A 22,115-nucleotide genomic window follows, 5' to 3' on the forward strand; every position below is an offset into this window, starting at 1 on the left:
TTGTAGCACTGGCTTGTTCCTCTTCAGGGCTTTTACATGCACTTTCCATTTACGCAATGCTAACTCCCATAATGGTCAATAAAGGCCAGTATATTAGTATGATAAACTCATGTTCCCAGCCATGCACAGAATTCAAATTGAATTAGAAAGTCAGCCTATGGTCACAAAAACAACACTATCAAGCAAATGGAGCTTTACTGCACTACGTAACAGATATCACATATCTTTGGGTTGTTGTCAATTCTTCATATAAATACTTTAAATCACTTAGACTTTGCTTTGCACACTATATAGTGAGTCTCTTCATAATCAAATAGTATTTAAAACATTTACTGCCTTGTTAAACCTAACAAGTTAGATTTATTGGGATAGTCACTCTCCTTAATAGCCAATTTAGTAAAACTCAATGTATTCATTGATGGATAAATATATAATAGGCGGTTGTTAAACCTTAATAAATATGTTTAATAGTCAGCTGGCATTTTCTCTCAATGGCAGCACTTCCTCTCGGCTGCCAACAGGAAATGCTGCTCCTGAATGTGCCAATTCAGCCCACATGTACGGCATAAATTGATCTAGAGAAGAAAATGGGAGCACAAATTTCAGGTAGCTTTCCTGCGCTGCTTGTCACAAGAGAACTCTAGCTCACATTGTCCTAAGCTCCCATCAAGACCATCAGGTGTCAAACAGCACACAGTGTATGGAAAAGTATGAGCTACCGTGTTTGCCTAGACTCCATACAGCAATGAACCAGGACAGGAAGGGCAGATGGCTACCTGAAAGCCGTATAAATTATATTCATGTATTGTTATTGCAATTTACAGTCTTACCGCAATCCTTGTTTCATGTAAATCATGTCACATTCTCTCACCTCACCCTGTTATCCGTGTGTCGATCAACAGATTAAATTATGATGCATCAGCTTCTAGCTAGGAGATCTAAAAAGTACTCTTTTAAGGCTTTTAAGTACCTAAGAAAAAAATGTACGCATCATTAGATGACTAAAAACTTTAAAAATCAGGTCCTTAGCTCAAACTGTAGAACTTCATGGCTAAAGTCTGCAGGTCCCAGGATCAGTTCTCCAAGGCAGCTACTGCATTTAAATGGGAAAAAACAGACCAAAATACCTTCAAGAGAGAATGTATTTGTACTATGGGCTGGGAATTCTGATCATGGTCATAAGACGCTCACCTGGGTGGGATTATACAGTTCCTGGAGTGGGCTTCTGGATCCTTTCCGGCAGCAAATGTCCATCCCAAATGGATTTCTACGCATTACTGCAAGGGGAAATTGAAATTAAAACAGGTTAGCAACATGGGTTAACAGTAACCTACGGCAATACCTACAGCAAAAAGAGATTTTATGACAGTTTCCAGACAGTGTGGTGTCTTAATTCCTAATTTCACTTTCCCTAGAAATTGTCTGAGAACTAAACCCTTTACCTATTGTGGAAGTTACTTTAAAAAAAGAAAAAAAGTCCTCTGGTTCCCCTCTTATAAAAGCTGTTATCCAACAACTTCCAGCTTGGATGTACAAAAAACTAAAGCTTTGGGACCAAAGTGACACAATTTTCAGCAATGCTAGGTACCTGCTTCTCTGATCATCAGGGAGGAGTTGGATGGATTTCTATAATCAGCATCTCCGAGAAGCAATGTTTCAGCCTCTCCCAGCCTAAATACAGAAGTACACAGGAACCTAATATTAAAGCATCTGATTTTAAAGCTTTTGGCCTAACTCTTTGGTTTCTCCTAGAGCAGACACTCAGCAGTACGCGACGCACATACAGTCAATCATTGCTGTGCTTCTTGCTACAAACTGTACCTTGCTCTACATATTGCAACTGAATATTTGACTGATCTGAAAATCAACATATGCTATGTCATCCGAGTTGGAGACCAGCAGGTTTTCAAACCAAAGGCTTTGTCAAAGGTCTGAGTGAGGAACGTTTTGGATGATAAAGTGTTTCCAGGAGAGACCTTGAATCTGAGCCCCAGCAGGTGCAGAGATCATCAGTTTCAAGTTTCACCTTTATGGCCTTAAAAGTCTACATAAGAAGCAATTCAGCTCTGATCATCCTCTATATTCACGAGGAAAACAAGAGCTTGCCCATCCTTGTAATCTCACATGGCCCACATCTTCCTCTGCCCCAGCTTGCTCTGCTAGCTACGTTAGAAGCATCAGGCAATGAGATGCCTGCATCAGGCATTGCAGCAAGGGGAGATTTGTCTCGTCAAGGTTTAGTTAAGACACAACAGAAAGAAGAGATGATCCTGCTGGGAATCCAAAGGCATTAAGCAGTGTCGGGCACGCTTTTACCACCACTTGCCATGTTTTGTAACCAGAAAACTACTGAAGTGTCTTATAGCAACAGTTCTGAGCTGCACCACTTGCAGACATGATATTGCAGGCTTCAAGCCAAGACTCAGAGACTACAGTCAAATAATGTTTTAATACAGAGAGCTGATATGCAATCATAATTTGATATGTCAAGTAAAGTGACATGAACCACAGAAAACTGTATACAATTCCAGTCTGAAAACATAATAAATTCCTTCACTCACTTCGTATCTGTTTTTCAATTGAAGATAATTATCTAATAAAGTGACGTGTTGCTTCACCCCTGAGCAAAGAGAGACTCCATGGGTCTTGTGGCAGGAGTCAGACATACATGTTTAGTAAACAAACTGGCTAAATGTGTTGATTTTCTTCACAATTAGGATAGGAATGTTATTAGGGGCTATAATTTTAATTTACATGTTTAAATACCTGATTAACTTCTGAGCATTTTTAGTCACGCAGCCAAGTTTTGCAATTCCTTCGTTTTTGTGGTAATGTGCCTTTTTAAAAGTTAACTTAGAAATTGTTTAAAAGAGTTAAAACTTTAAAAAGATTTTGCATTAGTAATGTCAGATTCCAGTGTCTGGAAGTGGTTTTAGGAAGAAAGCACTAAAGTGAGGCTGAGAGACATCCAGCAGTCGTTCTAACTACAGAGCTCCTGTCCATCCCGTCCCCCTCAGTCATCCCCCTCCAAACTCTTGTACCAGGAACTGTGTCCAGGGATGCTTTGAAAATCATTTTGTAGCCTTCTCACCATTACAAGAAAACTTTCTAAAACGGTGACTTCCAATCAAGAGCAAAACACATCGTTTCCATTTAAAACACCGGAGCAGGGGGAAAGGGAGAGGAGAACATTTCAGTGTATCCAGGTCATCAGACTGTGATTAACCAGGATCCTGAAACACTGATGCTTTGTTCCAAAATGAAGATGATGACTAATTCTAATGTGGTGTTCCCTAATTTATTACTTCACTTTTAATTTCCATTAAATACAGTAAACAGTAACGTGCATAAATGTATACCTTCCTGCTTCACTTAGCCAGCAAGTATCAACACAGCAACATTTCATATGCAGCAGTAACAGCCATAAAGATTACATTATTTGCCCAACATGTAAGATTTGATTCCCAGATACAAACAAACAAAAAAAATGCAACTGTCTCCCCAGCAAAAGCTAAATGCTAACGTAGAACCTTAGTCACAGAAGCTATTACATCTTTTTTATGATTCCCAATATTATTTAATTGGTTTGTTTTTTCCATAAAGCCTTTAGAAGACAACTGCAGAGTTAGCAGAGCAACACAGCAGCTCAACACAGCACTCCGTTCCCTGTTTATTGCTGTCAGGAACAGCACACCCTGACACAGTTGTATGCTGAACCCCTGCACACACCTGGAAAATACTGCCTGGAATTTAACTGCAGCATCGAAATAAGGGGGAAATACTCCCCTTTCCTCAGCAGAAATCCCACTTGCACCTTCTGCAAAATTTTCCTTTGGTGAATAACAATCAGGGATGTTTATATACAGTTCAAAACAGCTGCTGGCATGCCTGTGGACAAACTCACTTCTCAGGGCTCCTGCAACCAGTTTTCTACTGTCTCAGCTTCTCTGACGCCATGTTTCACTATGTGAATGAAATTACCTTTTTGGCCAAAATCTCATCTATAGCAAGTGCAGTAAGAAAACTGTAACATTGATGTTAACTGCAGCTATACTAATTTGAACAACACGTTCACTAAGACTCCATCACACTATTGTGGTAGCGAAAATTTTAAAAATTAAGCTCTTTATCTTCACCAAATCTTCTTATTAACATAGTAAATATCTAAATTTACATTTTATAGCTTGGGCTGATCTCCATTCATAATTACAGTTAATTATAATCTAACGACAAGTATTGCATATGCATGGCTCCAAGAACTGATTACAAGATCATGTTCATGCGCACTAAATGTGTGAAAGCAGCTGACAGCAGCATTTAATGCCTTTAATGATTAAAAAGTGGTGTTAATACTGCAAGTGCAGCAAAATCAGCAGTCCCCTGAATTTAACCAGGACTGTGAGCTGCTGAATGAATTGTTCGTTTGTTACTTAAATACAAGAACTGTAAGAACAAGACCTTTCTTCCATCTCTAGGAATAACTTGTCCAAAATGTAATCTTGGCCCATTTTGTTAAAATCTGTGGAATCACTATTCATTAATTTAATAGCAAGTCTGGAGAACATGTATCTAGGCACCAAATTTCAGTTTCTCAAGAGAGAAAGATAAACAGTCCTGCTGAATTGAAAGCTTATCAACATAATCATCGTCTGTGTATATATACACAGGGAGAAGGAAACTACAGGTGCAGTTCTTTAATTATCTCAGAACAGAAGCATCCATGCACAACTTCTAGAAAACTCCATTTAGACCCACTAGTACCAAAAGCAGGAATTGGACCTGTGAATTACAGTGCGCTGAGCACAAAACCACAGACCTCCTCAGTCAAACCTTCCTCTAGTATCTGCGCAGGAAAACAGTCCAGGGGTTTTACCACAGTCTTGATGCATCAGATGACTATGAATTAAAGTGTAGATCCCTCAAATTAAGAACACCCTTTGGAAAGGTATGGTTTGGGAGCATACTGAGAGCTTGCAGGTCATCATCCAGGCCAGGCAGCCTTTGAAACTCCTGCCACAGTCCAACAATCAATGTGTTTACCAGCATCTCTTTCCCAAGTCCTCCAGTTGCTGAACCCAGGATGGCAGACACAGGGTTACAAGTGACAGAATAAATGCACGTGGCAAAGCACCTACTAGATCTTGGCAACTACAAGAGGGGATGCCACCTCCAGGTTGATCTAGACAAAGATACAAGACAACAGGGCCTAGAATAATGGGCACAGGTGGGGAGGAGGAACATGCAGGCAAGGCATGGTATAAAGCCTTCGTTTTTTGGGGTGGCATTTCAGATGCTGAAGATCATTCACAGGAAACACATGAACCAGGCTTAAGTCATTGCCTCTACTTGGCAGAAGGCATTTATAATGCACTTGGTAATCTACAAAGACCCTGTCCCAGAATTGGAGACCTCTGGTATTCCCACAGGATGAACAATGACAGGAGAAAATACTAAAAATAAGAAGCCACATCAATGCAATTTCTGCCTCTCCCTATCACGAGCTACAAACAGAGAGAGGACATAGTGGCACTTCTCTTGGGAGATTACTGGCTTGAAACGGTATATGAACACTGGGACTATCTAGAGAGAAGAGAAAAGGGGGAAAAAAATCATCGGAAACAAGACTCTTGGAGACTTAAAAACAGAAAGGTCACCTTCTCACAAAGTGTCAGAAGGGCAACTGAAACCATTTCTTACAAGCCTGTGTGGGATCAAGTCACAGAGGATACTCTGCCAGAAGAGAGACACAAAATAATTGTCACGTTTTTCACTGGACTTACAGAGTCAAACAAGTGACATTTCAAATGCCAGGTACATGCATTCAGCAGCCACCTATATCACTACCATCCTACAATCCCATAAATGTCAGACGTTCCCATTTCCAAGACTTCTGTAGCAGAAAAGTTCCCCAACTGCTGTCTGGCAACTACTTCCTACTTGGTAGCATTGAATTTACATTGCTTGGGTTATTCTAATTACTTGCAAGAGAACAAAAACAAATGTAAAAACTACCTCTGTTCACTGCCTCTTAAATTAACTGTCTCATATTAGCAGCCTTCCAGTACCTGAAGGGGCCCTACAAGAAAGCTGGACAGGTACACTTTACAATGGCATGTAGTGATTTAAACAGAAAGAAGGTGGATTTAGATTAGATATAAGGAAGAAATTCTTCATCATGAGGGTCATGAGGCTGCCACCCAACAGGCTGCCCAGAGAAGCTGTGGAAGTGTTCAGGGCCAGGCTGGATGGGGCTTTGAGCAACCTGGTCTAGTGGAAGTGGTCCCTGTCCATGGCAGGGGGGTTGGACCTAGATCATCTTTAAGGTCCCTTCCAACCCAAACCATTCTGTGATTCATAGAATCGTAAAATCATAAAATGCCCTGAGTTGGAAGGGACCGACAAGGATCATGGAGTCCAGCTCCTGTCCCTGCACAGGACAACCCCAAAATTCACACCATATCTCTGAGGGCATTGTCCAAGTGCTTCTTGAATAGCATCAGGCTTGGTGCTCTGATGCCTCCCTGGGGAGCCTGTTCCAGTGCTCCACCACCCTCTGGGTGAAGAACCTTTTCTGATATCCAACATACACCTCCCCTGGCACATCTTCCTGCCATTCCCTCGGGTCCTGTCATTGGCCACCAGAGAGATCAACTCCTGCCCCTCCTCCTCCCCTTGCGAGGAAGCTGTAGACCACGATGAGGTCTCCCCTCGGTCTGCTCTTCTCTAGGCCGAAAAACCAAGGGACTTTAGCCACTCCTAGTATGATTTCTCCTCTAGGCCCTTCACCAACTTCGTGGCCCGTATTACAAATATTTGAGAAAAGTTCTGAGGACATATTAATATTTAATTTTTTATCACCTTGGTCTAAAGTACAAAGATAAAATTCTCTAATACAGCATTGTTTAAAGCTGATATACATAATTCACCCCACCTATTTGGGATACAAGTCATCTCACTGAGGAGAAAGTATGCATTGGCAGCAGTATGTTGAGACTCCCATTGAAGATGGGATCCCGTTCTTGGTTTAAAGAAAAAGCTATAGACAGGTCAAATACATTCCATTTTTTGTCTGATTTCCCTTCTTTTTTGAACTGATTTCTCTAAGGCAGGCTGCAAATTGACAGCAGTCTGCTTGCTTCTTTTGGCTGAAGTACATTGCTTTCCAGCTAACATTGCTGTCCAACTGCCCCTCACTGGTCCACTGTCAGGGTTAATGCTTTCCATGAAGCATCTTATTGACAGCAAATAGCAGGTACATAACCTAGTACCTTCTCCTAGAGCCATAAACTGGGTTAGGGCTGAACATTCACCTTAACGTCCCCTCACAACTTAGACAGAGAAATCAGTGCCACTTGGCCCAGGCAAGATAGCAGCATCAAAACAGTTACATCTTTGGCGTCTCTCACATTATTTAAAGAAGATACTGCCCTCAAACTTCCTGACTTTTTAAAGCAAAGCAAGAATAATTAATTTTACCCATACTGAAGGTTTAGAGATTCTCATTGGCTAAAGATTTGGACACGGTTTGTCTACCAAACTCTCGCATAGACTTCTGCTATGACCCCAAAGCAGCACCGAAAATTACTTCTATTGCTACATCCTATTACATAGGATGAAGCATTAAAATACACCTTCAAATACTACACTAAACTTCTCAGAGACACTGAGACATCCATAGCTCAATCATAAGCATAGGTCTGTAAACGATACTATAAAACTACTGCTCCATCTGCACTGGCAAGAATTATGCTTGGGGCAAAATGATCACATACAAATACAAGCCAAGCAAGGCTCAATTTGACAATATTTTGCACACGCAACACACTTCAAGCATGAAAATACTCAGGGAGGGCAAAGTTGAAGTAAGTGACCCTAGGAAGCAGCCCTTTTCCAGAGTTCATCAGAGGCTCTTGGACTGAACTTCTTGCAATTCGGAACATCCTGTCCACATACCTTTCAGACTGTTAGTTAAAATCATGCTGAACAAGCTTGTTATTAGTGACCAGCTCGTTCTGCTTCAGGAAAACGAGCCTTCCATAATAATTGACAACAATCTGCTCTGCAAGAATTCACTTCAGCCAAGTCCAAACTGCAGACAAAATAGGAAACTCAGTGATAAAGAGTCTATCTCATTTCAAACTTCATTAAAATTCCTATGCTCCCTTCTACAGACTACTCAGGCTAAGGACACCAAACAGTATGAAAGGGTTAATTTTTAATCAGCAACCAGGAGCATGAGGAGTGAATGCAAATGCTGTCATCCAGCACTGGCTCCAGAGCCTGAGTAAGGAGACTTTTAGATAGCTCTCCCAGCAATGATTTATGAACACTAATCCTTCAGCAGCAGTTCACAAAGATTGACGGATTGATAGCAACATCTTGTGACATCTGGGGCCTTGTGCTTTGCTGCATTCAGCTCAGGATTTTAGATTAAATTATCAGTCCTTCATCCGGAGACTGCAGGTACAAGGATTTATGACTAAATTCTTGTCTGGCCTCTTTTATTTTCTTAAGGCAAAACTGCAGCTTTCTTTGCTGGAGCTTGGGAGATCTAATTTTAGAAAGTAAAATCAGATTAGGTCTTGTATGTGAGCATGCCAAAGTCTTAAATGCAGAGCATGAAATAATACTTGTTCTTTATGTTAACGGAGAACCAGATTTTGCTTCACACCAGACTAACTAGTAACATGTGGTGTTACTCGGTGTGAGAATCAAGCAAAAATCTGTGGCCAGAGCACCTTACCCGTGTAACACCACTTTGCCTCACAGACAAACTGACGAACTAGAGACCCTACTGAGCTGGATGCTGTATGCACATAGCAAAAAAACGATCCCAAAAGATGAAATGTTTCAGAGCTCCACCTGAGGGACAGAAATGCTGTATTTTGGATTAGCAATACTGGTTCATTGATTCAACCCTCCCCTGATGTTTCCACTCCCACTCATGTACAGAGGGACTTATTAAAGTAAGACTGTGGACAGATATGACAAAGGTGAAGGATGAAAAATAAAGAAGAGGTCACACCTTAGTGAAATTATTACAGCTCAGACGAGCAGCAAAGCTGGTAGTTAGTTACAGTCCTCAGTTCACAGATCAGAACAATAGAGGCAAAGAGGTTAAAAACTTCCACAAAGCAAATTAGTTGCTACAGATCAAATTCACTTTAGGAGGGAAGATGTCTATTCTCAACTACTCATTCAAGCTCTACAATTAACAGAGAGCCGCAGCTGCAGAGATTGGTCGCCCCATGTGCCTCTGGAGGTGGGTCCCCTCCTTTCCACTGACCAGCAACCCTAGATGGGTTGATGGTTGAAGTTACATGAAATAAATCCTGGCACAGCGAGGAAATTAGTCTTAACGTTTTGTTTCTAAGCTCTAATCACTAATTACAAAGGTTGTAAATGCCCTCCAAAGAACAGAGAGATATTTAATTACTTTTTGCTTTAGACAGACTTCCAGAAATAAATTTGTATTTTATCCTGTTTGTTCTCAGATTAGCATGGGGATGGGTTTAATTGGGCACAGTGAGGAAGTTAATATCCTTGGGTGAAATTATGCAGAGACTTAGATCCTTGGCCACCCTACGGACATTGCATGTGGCATAAATTAGCACAACATCTTTCCCGTTAATGAACAATGAAGCAACTTTTTTCCAGTAATTTTTAAAAAATGTTAATCCATACTGAATTTCTTTAGAAGTCTCAAGAAATTATCCACAAACCTAAATTAACAGACTTGACTTCTCAGCATGAGGAGAGCTCTGTTTTGTTTATCTCTGTCAGGCACAGGCATACACTCCTTTTAATGCAGCAAGTTTTTGTGCATGTAAACTACAAACTATATTAGACTTAGTCAGAACTTTTCTGATATAACCTTGTTTTCTCTGGCATGAAAAGCAGGTTCAGGGGCATCACAATATTTCACAGGTCAATTCTGGACAGATCCCTAACCGCCTCAGCTGCCTGCTCACCTCTCTCTATGCCCTGGTTCACACCATCCATTAGCAAAGTCAGATGTCCCAAAATGTTGATCAAAATGGTCTACTTCTTTTCTCCCAGAACTATTTCTAAGTATTCATAAATAAATAACAAAAATTTACCATCCACATCAGTTTAAGAAGAAATTCTTTGTCTCCTTTTTCCTTTTTTTTTTGTCTCAAATGCAACTTTCTACAAAGGAACTAAGAAACTACGGAATTGTGACCAACTTTAACTGTATGTATTTCACAAACATGTATTATGAATTTGCATGAAGGAACACTGTGGATTCAGTATATCAAAATGCAAAGAAAAACTCTCTTTCTGGATGTTACACTTTTTCCTACTTTTCCACTACAAGTTAGCCATGTGTTTTACAAAATGAGACTGCAGTAATCTGGGAAGGTTGGAAAACTTCTAGCGAAGCTTACAGGTTTCCAAACATGCCTCCCTCCAATTTCTAGATGCTTGCTGTAACATCAGCAGGCACATCTGCTGCTGGGTTCTTTATAGCAGAGCGTTGAATCCTCTACTCTCTTCTTATCAGCCTAGTCTTCAAGCTTGTAGATAGTTGGCTATATCCCTTCTCTCTGATGCAAGTTCAAATGAAAACTGTGTAAATGTAGGTCCAGGGGGAAAAAAAAAAAGCTACATTTGCATTGTCCTAAAAAAAAAGAGAAACCAGATTTCTTTTTCTGTATTTCCCACTACTTCCATTACACTGTCAGTACCAGTCTACTTAACAAACATGATGTATGAGCTTGCTCCAAAAAAAACCGAGGGAGTGAGAGAAAGACCTTTAAAGGAGGAAGGTTTCTTTAGAAAGCTGTAATTTTAAAAGCATTTATCTTGAATCACGGTCAAAATGAAAACGACGGCTCCTGCAGCTGCAGTCTATTTGAGCTACTGTTTCTTTGCTGTTCTTCAACAGATGTGCATTGAAGATGAAACACAAAATCATATTTGCTAGGGATATACTCAAACGCACAGCAAGTCTTCTCACAAGCCAAGCAGAATAGAAAATAGAGCTGCTGCTGTCATTTCAACCTGAAGCAATGAAAGGCTCAAACTTTTGGTCTCTGAACTTCAGGCATAAGTATTGCACACACACATATGCACACCTAACCTGGCACAAGCAGAAATCAAGGGACACAAGTAATTTCTGTCCTACCAACATGTCCAGATGGACCAAGATTTTCCACCTCTGAAGCAGTGCCCCTGATATTTTTAGTGTGATCACATCTTCCTGATACTTTACTGTGATTTATGAACAATAATTTTCTTTACAAAAAGAAGCACTAAACAATTTGATAAGCGGGAAAGAAAGTATGAAATCCTGCAGTAATCACTTCTAGAGCTGTAATTCATTATGGGAAAGAGGATTATGACTGCAGATTGTCGGATAAGAAGATGAGCTCTTACAAATCAAAGATGCTACTTCCTTGGCATTGCAAAGGCCAAATGTTGTTATTAAAAGGAAAAAAGTACCACAGACAGTAAAGGCCTGATTCTGCAATTTGCAAAATGTCCAGACTAATAATTAATACACAGCCAGGCTTTTCTGTCTTATTCCAAGAGTTTATTCTGTTTATTATTTCTAAACTCCAAGTAATCCCAAGGCACAGAGACACAATCGGCTTCTTTGCAAGATCTTTTACTTTTCCAACAGCTGGTTATCACCTCAGCTGACCGGGATCGGGGCAGGTCCAGGTCTGCAGAGCTGCTGGGCCACGTCCAGCCCCATCGGATTGTGGAAGCTCTCCAGTGCTCCTGCCTTCTTCCAGCAGTATCTGTACATCTGTACACAGAGGCTTGGAAGCTGCTTTCACACACTCTTCTCTGTTAGCAACGAGCTGTACACAGATAATATTGCTTTCAGATGTACGAATCCCCTCCTGCGGCAGTTTTGAAATATTCCAAACCACAGATCCTTCAAAACATTTTACATATGAATAGGACATCGTCAGCTCCCTCAGACCCAGGCTGCACTACAGCACACAGAAGAGTAAAATACACATTAGCACTATAAAACTTCATCTCAATTAGCATAATCTGTATTTCCATTATAGATCCCTGCTTTACAGGCAACCTCCTGTGATGTACTGAGCGCTCTGGGCCTGTCTTTCTCTAAGGAGAAATTCCCCAAACACAAGACAACCATTCAGAGCGGTGAATGCATGAGCTTTCAGTGCCCACTTATCTTTCAGCGGTTCTACTCCCTTCCTCTGTGTCCTTCCATTGCTCCCATCATTTCAATGAGTTCAATTAAAACCTTCTGATGCACTTTGTCTACAGCAAGGAAACGCAGTTATGCCTCATACATACCAGAGTGGATGAGCCAAGCACACCAACTCGATGTTCAAGAGGAAAAAGTAGTGAATGAGGAAAGATCTTTCTATGATTTTACTTCCAATGAGACCATTTAAAGGAAATCCAAACTAGGCAGTGTTTGCAAATGACACACATTATGCTATTACTACCAAATAGGACAGACTAAAAGTTTTGAATTGCTTGAGATGAAGAGTCTCCAAATATTATGAATATGCAATATAGCATGGGATAGTATTATATATGAGGCCACTATTCAAGTAGCTTTCTTCTGGACTAAACAGGAATGAAGGAACCTCACAGTGTTTCAAGGCTTAGTTTCTGAGGCTCCAGAATACTAGATACCTTTCTGGCCTTTACTAGTAATAACATTATTTCATAATTAGCATGCTAAATTATGAGCTTGGGTGTCAGTCACTAATAGCCTGCCAAATGTACTGTGAAATTTCTAGTAATGTTGCAGCTGGTCACCAACACGTATCCAAAATACAGGGTCACCCTGACTGTATGACTCTGAAAGAGATGGACAGCAAAACTGCTAGACAGGGGCATGGACTTACAAGTTTTTCCAGAGACCGGTATCACAGAGAGCGATAGAATAGGAGAGAGAGGAAAAAAGGAAAGCATCCTTTCCAGAAGGCTTCCCTAAAAGAATGCCCAATTAAGCTCTAGTTCATCTTTCAGAAAGACATCTCTTCTTTCTAAATTTGCCAGGAGCAGAAAACCCACCTCGGGAAACTAATTTGATGTCAAACTCCCCCCAAACACATCCTTGTGCTAATGTGAATTGACCTATCCTCACCTTCCAACCACGGGACCTTGCAGTGCCTCTGTCTTCTCGTCAAAGCCATAGCTCTCCTCTACACAGGAACTTACATGTTATGATCAAGGCACCCCTTAACTTTCCATTGCTCTGCAGCAAGTTTTCTAGGCACTTCCTCACTCTTCTTGCTTTCCTCTGAACACACTCAAAGGTAACACCACAACTTGCTGAAAGCAGGGCGCCCCACATCACAGAGCACCGCAGCAAAGGCTGTGGCAGGACCCGTACGACGACCAAGTAGAAGTTCCCCTCTCCAGCTCTGTGTTCCACCCTTACGTGTCCCCCAGGCAGCTCTCCTGTGGCCCAGGGAGCAGGCAGGCCAGCAGGTGAACCACCATCATCTTCAAACCCTTTTCAGTCCTCCCTTTCAACAGAAAAGGGTCCTCTACTCAGTAAGCATCACCTAGAATTTATTCCTCTACACATTCACCCTTACTAAAATTACTAAAATTGGGCTCCCACCCAAGTCATTAGGAATTCAAAACTCTGTATTAATGACTTGCTGTTTTCCTCCTCTCCATTTACCATTGCCCTAACTTTTGCATCCTCTCTAAACCTGATCAATAAATGACTATGTTTTGTTCTGAATCATAAATTAGAACATTTAACTGGTGTCAGTCCAAATCTGGTCCCCCAAGGATCCCATGGGCAATGTATCTTCTTAGCGATGATTACCCAGTTACAGCTATTTTTACAAACTGTCAAACATTTTTTTAAATCACTATTATGTGTTCCAGATTGATATGCATTCACTTGTTAGTTTATCTTTTGGTTTATTCATTTCCATATGTACACGTATACAAATAATTTTGACATTCAAATATTGTATCATTAAAACAAAGAGGGTCATCAGCTTGGAGAATTGATTTTAAAACATTTATTTGTGGAAAATGTTGAGGTTAGTTGTTTATCTTTAACCTTCCAAGGCTGCAGAGAAGGCTTCTGTGATACATTACAGTCTTGTTTTGCTCTCAACTCTGCGTGGGTTAATTTTATCGCAAGTTCTAGAAAGCTGAAACAGCAGAACTGCATTTTAATTCAAAATATTTTACACTATCAGCGTAAAAATATAAAGCAGAATCAAAGTGATGTTTTCTCAAGCCACAGAGTTGAATGGCAGATAGGACTGACCTGGAGGGAGCAATCATAGAAGGCTGCTACTTTTAGGGTAATCCTTACCTTTTATGCAAAAAACTCCATTTGTCTTCAGTAAGTATTAATCAGCCATTACCAAAGTGGCATATATAAAAGCTGTGTTAAATAGTAAAACCCAACAAGTGAAAAAAACCTGATTTGATTTCACATTTACAATGAGGAGCTGACACACACTACCCCTTTCCAAGCTGAGATAAATCATCTCTGCTCCATGAACTCAAACAAATCTCTGTCCTTCTACATGAGCTGGAAATTGCACCTGAACTGTCTACAGTGAAAGGAAGATTTACTGAGATCAACTGCTTGAGTCCTCAGCAGGCAAAGCAGGCAAAGCATTTTATTCAGCTGGGAAGGACACCATTTGCGTGCATATGTACAGCTATTCATGCAGGTATGATACAAGTGACTATATTACATCTACACATGAGTGAATATATACATGCATTATTGATGTTGACATAGCACACTAGTGTTTTACCCACCACCAGATGCCGGTATTTATTTTGTAATTACTTAATTTCCAAGAGTTGTAACATCCTGCATCATTTTTTACTGTTCAAATCCAACAATTAAATGGTAGTTTATTTTGGTTCCTCTGTTCCATTCTCTATATTTTACTCCTGCCTATTTCATTACAGGGTTTCCAGGCTGAAAGATTAAGTAATATTCAGAGAAAATGACAATGTGAATTTTTCATCTAATAGTAGTCCCTTATTTAATAACCTTCTTTTTCCAGTACACACCGCTTTTCAACCCTTCTATTTAGTGAAGCTGTTGACATAATATTTTACTCTCAAAACCTATTCTATTTTTCCAAGATCTTTATCCTCTTCTCCCTGACCTTTTCTTTTCCCTCTGCACCAAGTCCCTTTGGGACTCTGCAGCTCCCCCTACACATCCCTACCAATCTTTTAGGCTCACTCCCTGCTAACCATTTCTCTTCCCTTGCTTCTTTTAGTCTTCCACCGCCATCTGGCTCACCCCCACCACTCTCCCAAAGCAACAAGCCAAGAAAAACCTCAGCTTGCTCCCTAACCCAGCCACCACACCAGGAACCCAGGTCCTGCTCAACCCAGAGCCAGGGGTGGCAAAGAGGGCAAGAGGAGGTGGCATGGGGTGGTGGGGAGAGGAGATGCTGAAGGCAGGGGGGGCTTGGCTTCAGTTGCTCAAGAGGAACGAAAGAACAGCCCTCTCCCATGTGCCCCCCTAGGTTTCCAGGGCTTTAATCCCATCCCTGAGCCTGGCACCCCTTTTCTACCATCTCGATGCCCCACTCCCACCTCAGCGCTGTAACTCCATGCACTCCCCTCCTCTGTTCCCAGGAGACCCCATCCACCCAGAGGCCCCACCTTAGCTAAAATACACAAAATGCAAAATAATGAACGACGGGCTTGAGAGGCAGGCAAATTACAAGGCCAAGAGCTACAGCACAAGAGGGGCAGGAGGCATGCCTGGTTTTATTTACAGTTTTCACTCAGCACTTTGTTTTTCCTGCAGTTAAAGCAGTTAAGAAAGATGACAGAGTTCGAGGTCAGAAGCGTTGTCACAGGCACACAAAGCATGATCAGACGAGATATTTGACAGCGATGTTGCCAAGTGCTTTCCTGTTTCTCAACAAACAGTAGTTTTTGCCTTCCATTTTACACACTCACTTTTAATTATCTATCCTAAATGTTTAAACAAAGAGCAGTCATCCCCTCATACAATTAAAGGCCGTGAGTAGGGAAAATAGTCCAAGACTTTACAAGTTACTTTTTGAGAGAGTGTGCAAAAAATGTAGTCTTCCCATCACGGCTGAGATCCAGCTAAAATTAGTGTCAGAAACCCAAAGATTTCAGGCAAATACAAACAGTCTCAGAAATGAAGACTGCCTTTACCTCAGCTATGAATGTTTTCTTGACATGAGAACCCTGAATAAAATTAGAAGACCTCAGGATGATAACCCTACTGTCACTAACCTTGCAGAAACCACTTTTGCTATATTGCATTTGTGCCTTCCACCAAATGTGTGCTCATTTCAAATGAGAGCTGAATATGTGTATTTAAAAAAAACAAATCCAAACCACTAGCACCAACTAATTTTGCTGCTCAAGACCTTAGCTATATTCTTTGGGGTTTTTTGTTGCATTACATTGCCCAAAAAATAATGAGGGATAGAAATGCTGTAGATGAGGATGTGTGTGAACCTGAAAAATTGGATCTTCTAATCACCCTGAGGTAACTGCAATATTAAAAAAAAAAAAAAAAAAAGAGTGCAAGGTGAAGGTAACCAGTGATTTTATTTAGATCCTCCTACATGAACAGGATTAATTCCATGCTCTGCAGATGTTCATTTGTGTCTTCCTTATACTATGGGAAAATTAAAATGCGGGGTGGTTTGCTGTATACTCTGCTTACAATGTCAAGACAATTTAACTATTTCTGTTGCAGCTATGCTACTTCCCTCCAAAGAGAGAACAGCCCTAATGCCTACGCCCTCCATCAGCCCACGCCGGCTCCAGCACTTGGAGGAGCTCATTTAATTCCTGCCTCACTGAGGAATGTCCTTTTAAGTAGTAGGCTCTCTTTGCTGTCCTCTTGCCATACTAGTAACGCTACTAAGCACCAGAATTCAAATAAACTGTCTTAGGCTAAAATTCAAGCTCTTAGGAATAATATGCGTTTGGGGATTTGGTGTGAGCTCCTCTATAAGCTTTCACTTGTGGCTTTTACTCCGAAGTACCCTGATGGCATCACACAAGCTTCCAAATATTAGCCCCACAACAGCCACTGCTAAACAGCAGTCTTCAGCTGGCAACACATCATCAACCATCTCCTTCCAGACCTGTTTTGCTTCAAAAAGTCCCTGCTGGAGCTGGCTCTCTGAATCCAGGTTTCTTTGCATGGAAAGAAAAGAAAGGGTTGCATTCCCACCCTGTTCCATACAAAGAAGCCTCAGAGAAGCCTCCTCACGGGCAGGTGGGAGATGACTCTTCTGGTCTACCTTGATGGTGCTCAGGACTGGGGGCAGGTTGGGGCACATCCCAACCTGCTCCTCCGAAAAAATAGCTAGTGGTCAAGTCACCCCTATCCTCAAGCCAACTCCAAATAAAACACACAGGGCAGAGAGAGAAAAGGGGAAACAAAACAAAAACACAGTGAGTCCCAAACAAACAAAAGGGTTTCTCCTTCATCTGTCGGCTCTTCTTACAGCCAAAACACAAGAGTTAAGCTATGCACATGACTAGGGGTTTCCAGCACCAGGGGTTTCCAAATGTTATTTGTCTAATCAAAAAGTCAACAAGTTATATTGGGCTTTTTATTGCAAGAACAACACTGAAGGAAGAAACCTTAAGACTTCATTTCCTTTCTCCCATGTTTTTCAAACAGCATCTGTTTACTCACCACAGACAAAACAAAACAAAGGCTTCTTCCCTCCCTTTCAACTAGAGATTAAGACACTCAGACTTTAATATTGAGAAGTGAATGACCAAAATGGGCCTTCCAAACCCAAACTGCATTCTTCTTCCCTGCCATCCAGACACAACACGGTCACACCAGTCATTCCCGGCTCTGCAATCTCCTTCCACAGCAGCAGCTCCCTCCCAGCAATGCCATTTCTCCTCCTCACAGCAAAGCTTAGGTCAGGATTAAAGTTGGGGGGGCAGAAGGGAGGGGGAGAAATATCTGAAACACAAAAGGTGTTTTACTGGCCACATCAAGTACAGTATGTGAGACAGGAATGAAAAAAGCCAAAGGAAGACTTTCAGCTTCCCAGCAAAAAGCAGCCATTAAAAGCAGTCATCAAGACCAGGCACCAAGCTAACCACACAGGGGGTGAGAGCCCGTCCCACCACTTGTCACTTGGTAAAATCACTGCCTACGTGCTAATGCCTCAAACAAGCACTTAAATACATCTCACTCCCCAAATCACACTGAGAGGAGACAAGAGGGATGAACTGCAGGCCACCCGCAATGGTCACTAATGATGCAATTTATTTCCAACGGATATGACATCCCAGCAACCAGCATTACTGTTTGACTTGAGACGTGCAGAACACAGCAAGAACAAAGACTTCTTCCTCCGTAAATCACCTCTTTCCCCTTCACGTGACCTCTCTCCTCTGCAGTGGAGTAAAATCTAGTTTTTTAAAAAAATTACAAAAATGAGAAAATTGCAAAGTGCAAAAATAAGACTTATAAAAAGCTGCACTTCTTTGGCACAAATAAAAAAATTAAAATACTTTAAAAAATGAAAGTTTCTTAAAAAAAACCTACCCAAATTATACTACCTTTCTCTTTTCAATGACAGCCTTTACAGGAAAGATTTGTCCACTTTCTTACCTGATTCTGTAATTCACTGCTGTCACTACGCAGGCACCAATGTTACTGAATTTACACAGAGTCACACCCAGAATGTTATTCAAAATACAGATTACACAATCCAGCACTGAACACACCAGCTTCCCTGAATTATGGTTGTTTCCTAAAATACAGGCTGGTACCACGTTGCCAACTGCAGCCAAATGCGTGACCAGCCCATGTCAATCCAAGCAGCTTCAAAAGAGGGAGCGGCAAGAAGAGACTGCCGAGCAGGGACACTCAGCCCAGATTTTGAACGCAAGCATGGGTTTATTATTAGGTTGTTCTTTTCAGTTATACTACCAATGCCTTGGCTACACTGGATAAAAATAAAAGCACAGTACTTTACCAACCCTCCGCCTATCCTGATGCAAGCTGCTGACCGTGCTCCACAGTGAGAAGGAGCACCCAGCTAAAGGGATGCACACAGAGAAGCTATGCTGCTCAGTAGATGGAGTCCCCACAGGCAGACACAGCCTGCCAACCGCAGCCCCCAGCAAGAGGGAACAGCGACAAGGACACCCAGCTGGCTCCCCCCTCTACCCGGCACACCGCAGAGCCCTTCCAGGGCAAAGCAGAGAGTGATGGAGAGGTCTGAGGCAAGGAGAGCACGGCCACAAGCCAACTTCACTGTCACCTTCTGTGCAGCGATAACAGCTCTGAGTCGGCTGGCTTCAGGCCAAACTGGATTTTCCAGATCATGCGAAAGGGCATTGAGAAGTCGCCTTACACGCTAAGCATGGGGTGTCGGGAGGGGAGAGCAGGGAACACAGGATGCTCTGCCAGGCAGGATGAGGCAAGCCAAGACCACTGGTACCACTGCTGTCACACTGCGTCGTCTTCTCTGCAAACATCGACCAGTCTGCTCTCAGGAATGGGGAGAAAATATACCCCTCATAAGAGCAAAGACCTGGGGCTGGGCCAAAAAACCATGGGGGAAGACCCAGAACAGAGTTAATAATGTCACTAGGGTAAAAAATGCTATTGAGTTGTATATCTGTATGGAAGACAGAAGTGAACTAGTCACTGGTAGATAGGATTAATTTTTCCATGTGTAAAATCTGAATTATATTTTGAAGCAAATAGAAAAACTACAGAATTTTTTTTCAGGTAGCAGCAAGAACGGCAACATCTATTGTCTTTCTCAAATTTATACACCAACCAACTACTCATGTTATTCAGCACTGCTTACCTCTCACCTTCCTTTCCTCCACTATGAGTGACTTCAACAACTCTTACTCTCAGCCCAAAGAATTCTTGAGTTACTAAACTACAAAATAGCTGGTATTTAAAAACCAAAACAATACAGCTGGTGATAAAACATACCACATCTGAAACTGAGCATTCAAGAACAGTTTCAGCAAAAAAACACTCAGACTTTAGATTCCCTACCAAAATAATCCATATCTGCATTATTATTTGTCTGCATTTAAAATTGCTATAGAACAGCTCCTATTTATTTAGCAAGAGCTAACCAATCCAGCTTCAGAAGTTCCTTGTCCCCATACATTTTTCCTCCACATGATCATCATCATCATATACCTTGGGACTTGTTCTTAAATCTGAACATCCACTTCTGAGAGTCAGTGGGCTTGGGTCTTGGGCCAAAATTCTTGCCCCAGGAAGCAAAGGTGCCCCACAGTTTATACCTCCCACTGGAGTGTACTTCTGGACTCTACTTTTGGTTCCCTCATAGTCTTCCTGTGTAACCCTGGGGGTACCACTTCAGCCCAAATTCAGCAGTATACTGAAGTATGCACTTCACATCATGCATATGAGTTGAAAATCAATGTGGGCATACTGACACAGTCATAACCTGCTGAAGGTCAGAAAGCAAACTGGTGACAGAGCTGGAAATAAAACAGAGACCTCGCGATCTCAAGATCAATTCCTTTAACCTCCAGGCCACGTTTGCATGCATTAACAAGGGAAACAATTCATCTGCAAGTGGTCTGAATCATTTTAGTGATCAGGTAACGTGTCCCAGTTCTGTCATCGTTACATTTGTTGGCTCAGAGCTCCAATTTCCACCCCCATGCCACTTGCCCAACAATTTCTGTCCTTGGGAAAAAGTAATCAAGTATAAGGATGACAATCATAATTGCTTAAAATACAGGCCTGCTGGCATGTATTGAGAACACATTTTAATATAAAGAGCTAATGTGAAGGGAGCAAGACTAAAGCAATAGAAATTTTACATTAATTGAATATGGATATCCAAACCCAAATTATGAGAAATGATCATTTTAGGAAGCAGTAGGAATTCCCTTTACATAAATTACTCCTTTAAATATTTTAAATCCCACTTCAACCTCAGTAGAAATGAATGTTTAATACCTGCTCTTCTGTAACCTAACAAAAGTATTTGTAAAACACGTTTATCCCAGTCAGCCCCATCCTGCTCTCAAAGTATTGGCAAGAGAAGGTGGACAATGACCAAACAAGGTAAGAAACCATATGATTTCAGTCAGATGATAGCTTTGCTGAGCTACCTGTCATCAAGTAAATAACTTCCCAGGGAAGAAAGAATAGATCCAAATGTTTGAAGGTGATTCTTTGTAACAGCAACCAGTTATGAATTATATCACATTAGCACCACTTCTGTATTTTAGAGATTTTCTTTTTCCAATGCATTTGTCTATCTTCTGCCATCCTTCACAGTTAAGCAATTACTGGTCTGTTGGAAGGACGCCAGCTGTCAGTACTTCTGTCAAACTGACACTTCGCAAATATGTAAGAGTCCGCATTTCTGATGATGAATTCCTCACCACATGTATGACAGGATAAATTACTGCCAGCAATACCTACCCAACGACTCCATGGGTCAGCGGGCTTCCCATAAAAAAGAGACAGGCAAGGTGAAAGGCACTGTTACAGGATGACAACTGCCACATCGTGGGATTTAAAGAGAGTTGTGTTTGGGTTTCTTTTTAAAACTAAACTTCATTAAAATCCCAGCTACCAAAGTGTCTCAAGCACTATGGCCACATCCATTACACTGGTAACATGCATAATGAGAGTCAAGCAGAGCCACGGGACAGGTCTTTATCAGGGAAGCATGAATACCAACACTAGGTTGTCTCTTCAACACAAGGGACTATCCACTATTTGGGTCTTCCTGAACCATTTCAGTTTGGGCAAGAAACAGATGAGAGAGTGTCAGATGCAGCCTTCCCTGCACAACCACACAACGCATGCAGTGAGCACGCTTATTCCACTGCCCTGTCCATGCTCTCAATGCCATCAACACGGTGAGGAGGCAGCCACCTCTCCCAGCAATTCTCTCTGATGGGTCCTCATGACTTTTCCAGGTGCCCTCTCCCATCCTCACTGCCCACAGACAACATCTGCTGCTCTGCAGGGAAAGAAACCCCTCAGCCGTGTTGACTGAACCTCTCAGAGGACCAGTTGCAAGACAACAGGCCTGGGTAAAACAACTCTTAAAAAGAGTTTTAACCTTTCACTTACATATGTACTAACTTTTAACCCT

At 41.5% G+C, this 22,115-nt stretch overlaps 1 protein-coding gene across 3 annotated transcripts in view; it reads right to left on the reverse strand.

Annotated features, from left to right (window-relative positions):
* The window catches only part of CHST11 (carbohydrate sulfotransferase 11), a 180,711-nt gene that overhangs the window by 99,310 nt on the left and 59,286 nt on the right, over positions 1-22,115 (reverse strand). For all 3 annotated transcript variants that reach the window (XM_064456042.1, XM_064456033.1, XM_064456046.1), the window contains exon 2: positions 1,192-1,277. In XM_064456042.1, the coding sequence (XP_064312112.1) occupies positions 1,192-1,277 (86 nt within the window). The remainder of the gene's footprint in view (positions 1-1,191; positions 1,278-22,115) is intronic.

This window comes from Phalacrocorax carbo, chromosome 1 (assembly GCF_963921805.1).
Source record: "Phalacrocorax carbo chromosome 1, bPhaCar2.1, whole genome shotgun sequence".
Classification (NCBI taxonomy): Eukaryota; Metazoa; Chordata; class Aves; order Suliformes; family Phalacrocoracidae; genus Phalacrocorax; species Phalacrocorax carbo.